Source organism: Notothenia coriiceps, unplaced genomic scaffold (genome assembly GCF_000735185.1).
Source record: "Notothenia coriiceps isolate Sejong01 unplaced genomic scaffold, NC01 NC01_scaffold00001564, whole genome shotgun sequence".
NCBI classification, from domain to species: Eukaryota; Metazoa; Chordata; class Actinopteri; order Perciformes; family Nototheniidae; genus Notothenia; species Notothenia coriiceps.
Window position 1 is genome coordinate 1 of NW_011334265.1, and position 10350 is coordinate 10350.

The window sequence follows — 10350 nt, forward strand, 5'->3', positions numbered from 1 at the left end:
ATGTAAGAGTGTGTATGAGTTTGGGAATGAGGGAGTGAGAGAAAAAGAGAGAGAGAAAGAAAGAAAGATATGAGGCGAAAACTGCGACTTGCTGTAATCCAAATCTACTGTATATTGTTGTCTCTGTACACACACACTGTACATCCAGACACACACATTTCTCAGCTGATACCACTCTTCCACATCCATACCAACACACCTACATCATATTAGTTGCATACATGTATTCCAATGACTGTCAGGGCCCCAAGAAATGACAAGCATGTAATTAAATGGTAAAATGTCACATCTGGTGATATACAATAAAAAGGACAAATTGAACTATTTTCCTCCAATATAAAACCCTGACATTACAAAATGCATGATTTTATACCGGTATGGCGGAGAGATCAAAATATGTGGTTATAATGGGAGTGTATGGGACACGAGTGGCTAATGTGTGAGTTTTTTGTTTAATCTGATTCTGTGCAAAAACTAATAATCCACCAAAATAAATGTTGTTGCTAATCTTTGACATATCCAAGACTGTGATAAAAAAAAAAAAAAGCCGACCCCCCCAACATTTATTATATGGAAAATAACTGCCTTTTTGTGCATGTTTTTCATAGAAAACGCAAATTCATGTTTTCAAACCGGCAGTTCAAGGGTTAAAATCCTGAACATAATTTAACATTTGGTATTTTTGATCAGGACTGAAGTTGATTGAAAGATTTAACCCCAAAAAGTTTTAAAAAATATTAACCTGTTGTCATTTTAGAGTAGTTTTTGGAAGAGGATATTTTTGTCCCGAATGATTAATATGTAACTTTTTTGTTCAATCTGATTTTGTGCAAAAACTAATAAAGCAAAAAAATCAATTTTGCTGCTAATCTTTGACATATCCAAGACTGTTATAAAAAAAGAAGAGCCAGTCATCAGATATGTATTTTTTGGAAAATAACTCATTTTCTCTGTTTTCATCATGAAAAAAAACAGCGGTTTCATGTATTCAAAATGGCATTTAAAGGGTTAAAATCCTGACAATGATTACATTTTTGGTATTTTCTATTAGGGCGGAAGTTGCTTTAAAGATTGAACCCAAAAAAGTTGTGAAAAAAACCTTTTAATATAATGTTTTTATCAAAGTCTTTTGCAGTAGACATTTTTGTCTCGAATGACTAATTTGCGTAGTCCAATCGAATGATACCGGAGGCGGAGGGTTAAGCCCATCCATGGAAAAGTGTAGTTTCACCAGAGCAGACCCAAATAAATAACATCTGCCGGTGTGTCATAACCACGTATTGCCAGTGTTTGCTTTTTACGTACACAACGTAACCTTTCTTATGTAGCTTTGTTCGTGAAAATAATTTGACTTGGTTTCACATGGGACACAAAAGCCCCTTCCTTCCCACCTATCCTAAGCTGATTTGAATGATTTTCATCCCCTAACCCTAACTGTCACCAAAATCCCTTCTTAGCTCCATTTATAATAAATACTCCTACTACAGGTCACAGACTTCCTGTAGTCACATTGGTAGGCAAACATGTGAATATGATAATGCTGTTCTGAACAAGACAGGCCCCTTCTAACCAATACCTTTGAATCTTATTACCTGACAATGAACACTTAATTGCGTGATACCATTAGTAGCAGGATCAAGGCTTTAGCAAATTGCACATCCTGTTTAATGTTTAATCCAAGAAAAAAAAATTTATGAGCATTGTTATAAGGAATACATGTCATTTAACAGAAACAGTGAAATAGTATGCTGTTATGTGTCCCACCTCTCCTAAGAATTCACTCTCCTCCTCCTGGACCCTGGGCTGGTCCCAGACCGTGATCTCCAGCATGCGTTCTCTGAAGTCCCGCCGGTGAACGTGGGAATACAAGAAGGTCTGGTTCCACTTGGGCTCAGCATTCTTCTTCACTGTTTTAGTCCGTCGTTTACTCTTATCACTGTAACAAAGGCGTGTACACACAGAATTTCAATGAATAGGGATAAGCATGTTTCTGAACAAAGACAGTACTTCTTTAAAATAACATGATTGAATGACAAGATAGAGGTTCCTCTGATAATATTCCTTATGTCTTTTATGATACTCGTATGTCATTTGGGTAATTACTAGTGGTCTCCATCAATTAAAAAATGTAATTGCGTTAATCAAAATAATAATCATTTTTTAATACTAATATTAACTTGTTTTAAAGTGTGGTGTTATATTAAAGAAATTCATGACAAACTGGAAAAAGAGAAATCAGACATTTCTCTTTTGTTTATTATATCATGATTATTGAGTTATTGGCATGAAGTCTGACAATTTGCATTTTGCTTTGCATTTTTCACTGCCTTCCATTTCATGGTAAAAATCAATGCTAGAATTACGAGAGGCAGTTGGGATCAAAAGTAATAATAATTATAATAAAAAGTAATTTAATCAATTTACGTTTTTTTTTAACATAGTAAAGTTCAAATTAATCGCAAACGTTAACAATGACACCACTAGTAATAACGGGTGGACTGCACATGGGAGATGGACCCTCACATTAAAGACAATGAATATAAAGTACCTACCTCCTATCAGGCAAGAAGTACATCTTGACATAGGGGTTCCGAGGTCGTCCGTCTGGTCGGGTTGGCAGGTCTATGGCTTGAAGGACGTTGACGATCAATTGATGGCCCACTTTGTCGTACCACAGCTTAACCTGTAAACGTGTGAAGACCTTAAGCCTCTATCCTGTACATATACAGCAAGTATGCAAACGCATGAAACCCACACTTCATATTCAGGCTTGGGATAACGTTGGCTGGATACAAATAAAAAAGTACTTAGATTCCGTTACAGTTAAATAAAAACAAGATGTAATCAGAGTACAGTTACTAAACGTTTAGAAATTGCTAGGAGGATTAAAATGTAATATCGTGGTGTATTCTTTCATAGAGACACATTGTTATGTTGTCTTACATAATACATTTAAGTAAAAAAAAACTCATATTGGTATTTCTCTTTTCTCTTTGAATACTTTGCATTGCATTTTATATTGAGATAATCCAAAGGTTAGAGAAAGTAATCAGGTTTATATGTTGATTTGGAGATTATGTTACTGGCTACATAGTTTTCAGGTAACTAGTAATTGTAATAGGTGTGCAACAACTAATGGACTTAATCGATTAAAATCAATGACCAAATTAGTTGACAACTAATTCAGTCGTCGATTCGTTGGGTCTATGTTGTTACTTTCTGTTTGCGGAGCTGGCTACTTCACTCGAAGAAAAAAAAACATTCCAAAAATGGCGGAGGCCTAGAGAAGCACGGTCCGACTAAAATCTTCAACAGCATGGGAGCACTTCACTTTAAACAACAGTAAAAAGTGTCTAAAAAACACCCGACAAAGATCCCTCCGTTTCGCGTCAGTCTCTGTGATCATACTGTCAGTTTTTTTTTTCAATAATGACCGGCTCGCTGCATATTATCCGGCTTATTACACGGCCAAATACTAAACAAACTAAGGACTAACTTGACTTATTTTAACTTATTTAAACTATGCCAATTTATTGTTTGCACATTTGCAGAAAATAGGTTGGGTTGAGACACTGTGTGCTGTATTTATGTGTGTGTAAGAAACTGTAACTGCAGAGACAATCTATTGTTCATTTCATTTATTTGTTGTAGCAAAGCCTGTTAACACTTTTTGTTTGTGATTTACAATTTTATTATAATTTTTTTATAATATAAAATGTTGTATAATGTATTATTATTTATTACAGCTCAGGTCCATTAAAGCATTTTCTTTTTAAAACAGTTGGGTTAGTTATCATTGTTGATAATTTGAAAAATATTGTTTTTGTTCGAGCAACCTAAAGAGATGTATTTTTTGTTCAAAACAAGCTGTTATATAGCTTTTGCATATGTTTTATAGACTACATTTGGGTTGTTGATGTTGTCAATTTGGAAATGCAGTTTTCTGAATAAAATAATGGAACGTTTTTTATTCAATTAATCAATTCATCGTAGAAATAATCTACAGATTAATCGATTATCAAATTAGTCGTTTGTTGCAGCCCTAAATTGTAATGGAATACATTTTTTAAGTAACTCCTCCCATCCCTGCTGCCCTTTCAGATACTCACAGAGAGCTGTCCAGGCAGTACTACAGGAAGGTCTCTGAGGGTCCCAGGGCTGGTCGGGGACATCACCGATATAGAGGGTCGGTCCATCTTTTGCGACTCAAAGGAACTGGAGCCTGCTGTTATAGATGACAGTTGTTGTTAGAAATCACAGAGAAATCACAACCTTGTTGTCGTCCAACGGTCAAATTTGGCCTGTTTCTCAACCCATAATTAAAACGTTTTTCCTTTTTTTTACTCGAAAAATAAGGTTCAATTTCATTCTTACTGCCTATGCTTAACACTGGATTGTATCCATCTCACGCATGCGCAGGTCATGTATTTAATATCAACAAAGTCACATAGCCAGCCCCGCCTATATAGAGTAATAGTTGAGAGAACTATTATACCGAAGAGCCCCGCCATGGTAAAGCCCCAGTAGGTTAGGGTTAGGGTAATTTTTTGATTACAGTTAAGTTCCAGACTCTAGTATGAGTCTGGGGAGCTTATTTTCTGGTGAGTGCTTTCGCTCAGAAGTAACCTTTTATCTCCCTCTTTGGTTCTCACTGATGGAGACAACCAGTCCATTGGGACATGTTTCCATGGCCAGATTGGCTCCTTTATGCATTTCCACCGTTTCCGCTGATAGGGGCAACTCTACACAGGGTTCACCGAGGCAACCACATGCTTCTGTTGGGTGCCCCAAACTGGACAGGGAGACTCTGGTTTCCAGCGATGTACAGGCTACTGGAAGGAGATCCATGGTGCCTGCCCCGGAGACGGGACTTGGTCCTGGAAGCCGTCCTTTCCCCAACATTTGAACCTCTGGAGCAGGCAGAGCTTAAATGGCTTTCGGCAAAGGCCGCTTTTAATTTAGCGATGGCATCTGCCAAGCGTGTGAGTGAGCTTCACGCCTTGTCAGCGAGTGAAACGTGCATAAGCTGGTACACAGGTGGAACAGGGGTGGCACTTTGGCCTAACACATATTTTTTATCAAAGTGTTAAGCACTGCCTCTGGCAGTCAGTAAGAATTAAATAGAACCATAGTTACGTATGTAACTATGGTTCTATTAATTCTGGATGACCGCCGGAGTTCTCTGTCAATCGGAATCTTGGCGAGAAGTTAGCATTGGGACATTTCTGACAGTGACCTGGGCTGATATGGGCGGGGCTGCCCTACGTCACCCCAGGTCACATGTGACTTTGTTGATTTTAATACTTGACCTGCGCATGCACGAGATGGATAACATCCAGTGTTAAGCACTGCCTCTGGCCATCATCCAGAATTCATAGTTACGAATTAATAGAACCGTAGTTACATACGTAACTATCGTTTTATTTTATGTCATTAAAGATCATACAGCTCATATTAACACTTACTAGATTCTAGAGGAGGGTGGGAGGACTCTGGGATTCTTGGGATGTCGCTGCAAAAAGTGAATAAAAGACCCAGTGAATTCTTCAATTTCAAATACACAGAATAAACATAATTGCAATGGAAAAACACAGTTAGGACTTTACATTCATCTTTGGAAAATGAATGGGTAAGATTTAAGGAACACAATGGTAGAAGAAGGGCGAGCAGTCGAGCAAATAGACATTTACATGTTAAACACTGGGTAATTTGGGTATGATATGTTGAAAAAGTGATTTATCTTTCTGATTTCAGGATGTCAGGGAAGGCATGAAGGAAAGGGGCTCCAACATAGGGCTCCACCCAACACTACTTACTGATAGGCTCTATACACTTTTCTCAAGAAGTTTTTGGACATAATTTGGTTGATAGAGCTTTGAGATAAAGGAAGAACATTTTTAAAAAGTGTCTGTTATTGCAGTCACTCAAGTACTTTAATGATAGTTATTACATGTTGTAATGATAATCTTACCCTATAGGCCTTGAAACAACTATTTCCACTTGAGGTTCAGCCTTGGATTCAAGGATAATGTTGTACACTTCTTTCTTTGTTGCTCCCGGCAACGACTTTCCATTCCACTGCAACACCTCGTCACCTGGAACCAAGATGGCCAACATACAGAATGATGATTCAGCATAAGGCTCATTTAGCATCACATTTCACTGGATAAATACATGTCATAACAGAGAATTGTATAATTTAAAGGCCAATGGGATTGAAATTAGTCTCACTTTTGATTTTAGGATGACATACTTAGTTCATTTAAAAAGATACATACAAGACACTGTGAAATGTATTTTGTTCATGGGTCTATACATAAGTAACACAGATGGGGATTCAAGTTTGGTTGAAGAGTCGCAGAAAGTCCTGTAAGAGGTCTCTAGCTCAACGACTTGACTTGAACTGCAGTTCCAATACTTGGAACTTTACTTGGACTGGATATTTTAGGGCCAAACCTATATAAAGTATATCAATATTTTTTTTTAATTCAAAATACCGAACAGATCCTGCATTTTAGTCATGCCTCATTTCGCTCTATTTGCTCTTTCCATCCCTGTTTTTGCAGGGGGCTGATTCTCAGAATCAGCCCCCTGCAAAAACAGGGATGGAAAGAGCAAATAGAGCGAAATGAGGCATGACTAAAATGCAGGATCTGTTCGGTATTTTGAATTAAAAAANCACAGACGACAAAAAAAGTCTGACATTATACGATTTAAAATAAAAACAATAATTGTGGCTTGATATTGAGTAAGAAGATGTTTTGATGAACCCCACAGCTTTGGGTCTTGGCATACCAGAAGCTGTTTGGTTCATAAAAACATTTTCTTACTCAATATCTTACCCTAAGCCTAACCCCATCCCTTTTATTTTAAATTGTTTAATGTCTGAGCTTTTTTGCTGTCCGCGAGGAAAATAAATGGGGCTCAGAGCCTCAGAATACTGAAATCTGTATTTTTTGTCAGCTTTTTTTCCTTCTAATTTGTTATTATTTGGTGCAGGCACGAAACATAATAGAAATACATTGCTTCTAAAATAGTTCTGTGTCAGAATGCTGAAATCTTTATTTTTTTTATCTGTTTTTCCTTCTGATTTTTTATTATTTACATTGCTTTTAAAATCGTTCTATGTGACACGAAGAAAATGGCGAAATCGTGTTGATGAACACGAATCAATAGATTACATTTGTGACTATAACACGAAATGCCGTGAGACCGGGTTGAAGAATCAAATCAATAGATGGAATGAAACAATTTAATTAAATTTGCCAATGAATTGGAAAATCCAAGAGGAATAACTGCCTGAAATAACTTCTGGTATAAATATGAGCTTCAGATGGACATGACATGTAAAGCAGTCTGGACCTACACATAAGTGTAATTTGTTGCTCCAATTCATGGCTTTTCTGTAACCTTCTGGTAGACAACAATCAGCATTCTTGTTTGTGGCCGATATGGATTAGTAACCTGTAGCTTGTTTGACCCCCCCTCTTTCACTGCTTACATTTTGGTTTCATCCAACAGACTCATTAAACTGAACTGGAAAAGAAGTTGCTCACCTATTAAAACTAATTGCAGAACCACCTCTGAACAAGGGTAAATGTTACATGGCTGATTGTTTGTTCAAGTCATTTAAGAGATCTGCCCTACTGTGCTTGGTCTGTGTCCACAGGAACATGTGATGTATTTCATTTTTTATGTAACTTGAAGTAACATGAATTGTTGCTTCAAAATTTAACACCACGTTTTGCTAATGTGTTAAATACATGTCTTGTTGAAAATGTTAAACATTTTGACGAACATGCTGACCAGTACTTTCCTGGATATTTGCTTGGCAACTGCACAAGATATTGCCCAGAACTTTGGACAAAGCTATGCTAGTTTTCATTTATTTGGGCCCTGTTTATTCCTAATGTAAATCCATGGGAGAAAGTATCCCAATGGTGTCAGGTCACTGACCCGGAAGTTGTAGTACCACCATTGGCCACTATGGGGGGGCTTGGCCTGGACACTTATGGATACTTTGTTTACGTGGGGATTGCCCACAGTATTGAGTATGTAATTCGCTTTGGATAAAAGTGTCTAGTGTACAAGTGTAATGTCATGTAAGGTTTTATTCACCAAGGTGCAGTTGAAACATGAGTTTTCATTCTGCGATGAAGTTAGGGTTAAGCACAATAGGAAGTTGTAGAAGAAACTGCTCCGTAGAGGTGAAGCAGCAGACTTCTGTATCTCACTGCATATAGCAGGGTACACAGGCCCTGCTGGGGGGTAATGGTCTTTTAATAACCTTTGAGATCTAAGCAGGCAGCTCTTCTCACTAATATCACTGATGCTGGTCGGGTACCAATAATGTTTTGTCAATGTTATAACCGTGATGACATGAGAGTGTTTTCCATCTTCTTGTGAATAACAGTTTGAATTTATGAACAAGACATTGGCATTAAGCATTGTAATGACTTGGTTCTTAGTCACAGAAAGACATAGCACACTGAAAATTGACTTTAATTAAATGTATTATGTCACAACATTGCACATAACAGTATTAGGTAAGTTGAAAGCAATAATATTAAGTTGAACCTAATATTTTTGATTTAAGCGTAATATTAAATGTTCAACTAACCTAATACAGTTGTGCGAAATCTGTTGACAATGCATTTAATTTGTCACCGTTTTCTGTGCAATGTCTGGTCAGCTGTGGAGACAGACAGAAACACAGGCAGCTGCTCCCAGAGGACCACCAGACAGTAAATGAAGTGACATGAAAGCCCTTTATTCGCTCTCTACATCCCACCTGAGCCCGTTGAGACAGGCCAGGGTGTCGCCCCCTCTACTTATGGCCTTACGTGATTATACCACATTATTATCCATGCTGTACCCTCTGTGTGTCCCGCCGTGCTAATCTCCACTCAGACGCACTCACCTGTAATTAACCCTTATGTTTATTGCCCTACATTATTACACACAGCCTGCAGAGCTGCTTCCTGCACACGTAGGGCTGACATGGTGGAGATACCTGCCCAGGTGAAATCAGAGGTTTATAGTGAACTTGGTGTCCTGGAATCATCAGCAAGCATAGGTTTGTAATGGCATTTAATCTCTATCACACTTAGGGACTTATTGACACGTTGTCTGAAATGTATTCAAAAGAGAACAACAACGACTAATTAAATCTGTACTTCATTCTAGGAAATTGATTACCTCACAAAAGCTAATTTACAGCTTTGTTTTGATTCTGTAAACCTCATATTGATTACTCAATTAAACTGATGCACTGTAAAAACCCTCACAATGAACACAGTTTTATTATTCATATTCTTATTTGTTCAAGCTTTTACTACTATAAAACGTTAAGGCTTATCATGCAATGTTTGTGGGCTAAGTTCTTAGAACTATAAAATAATGTGTAAGCCAGATATATCCAACCCACTGCTGTTCGGACCACAGTAAAGCATTTGATTTGTTAGAAGATTGTTTTGTTGCTTTATTTGGTTTGGACTCCATTTGAACTTTTCAAAATGTCAGGGTAGACCGCAGAGGAAACTAGTGTGTTACCATTTAATATGCAGGCACTTAGTAAAGCAATTTTTTTTTAATGCATTATTATTACGGTGGGTAATCACGTTACCGCTAAATAATTATTTAGTGAATTCAAAATCGTATTTTACCATAATATAATTAAATGTTGACCTAATTTAAAGTTTAGCGGCCCAGATATGAATTAATATTCACATCTGTATTTGTATTTTCTTTAATGTTTATTTATTTATTTGCAGACCATCTACATGTAGGGGTATTGTACTGCGATGCGGTCATTATGGGGAAAAGAACACCGACAGGCTGATCAGGAGCCCGACCATGAGCCCGAAGCGAAGCGGAGGTCTAGATCGGCATGAAGGTGTTCTTTTCCCCATAATGACCAAGTCGCTGCACATTATCCCGCTTATTACATGGCCACATTCTCAACAAAGTAACATTATGACTCCCAATATTAATTGAAATGCTTTTGTGGATTTAGAAAATGATTTTATTGATTTAAAAAATAGTTGTATTGATTTAAATTGAGATGCATCCGCTAAGAAAAATAGTCAGTTGTTACTGTTTGAACTAACGTAGCAACGGCAGGAACTGCTTCGATAGCGTTTTTGAGGAGCTTTTTGATTACCGATTTGAAAACATCGCTGCTTGCTTTAAAAGTAGCACAATTCATTATGTCAAACCTTGGAAAGTATCTAGATATCCCTGCCCTAATGCCAAAGTAACTGGCAACTGAATATGTGTCGCCGTTTGATGTCTATGTCTGGACCCCTGCGTAAAAAGGAGGATTTCTGCCCGTTACTTCTCCGCTGTTTT

General features: G+C 37.4%; 1 protein-coding gene across 1 annotated transcript; it reads right to left on the reverse strand.

Annotated features, from left to right (window-relative positions):
- Positions 1-1764: 1764 nt before the first annotated feature.
- Positions 1765-6110, reverse strand: LOC104962789 (regulating synaptic membrane exocytosis protein 1-like; the record flags this gene model as incomplete). The annotated part of the gene is made up of 5 exons (XM_010791292.1): positions 5972-6110; positions 5466-5512; positions 4110-4225; positions 2553-2683; positions 1765-1936 (listed from the first exon to the last, which is right to left on the reverse strand). Coding segments are annotated over exons 3-5 (390 nt in total), but the record flags the coding sequence as incomplete, so codon positions are not given.
- Between the last annotated feature and the right edge of the window lie 4240 nt (positions 6111-10350).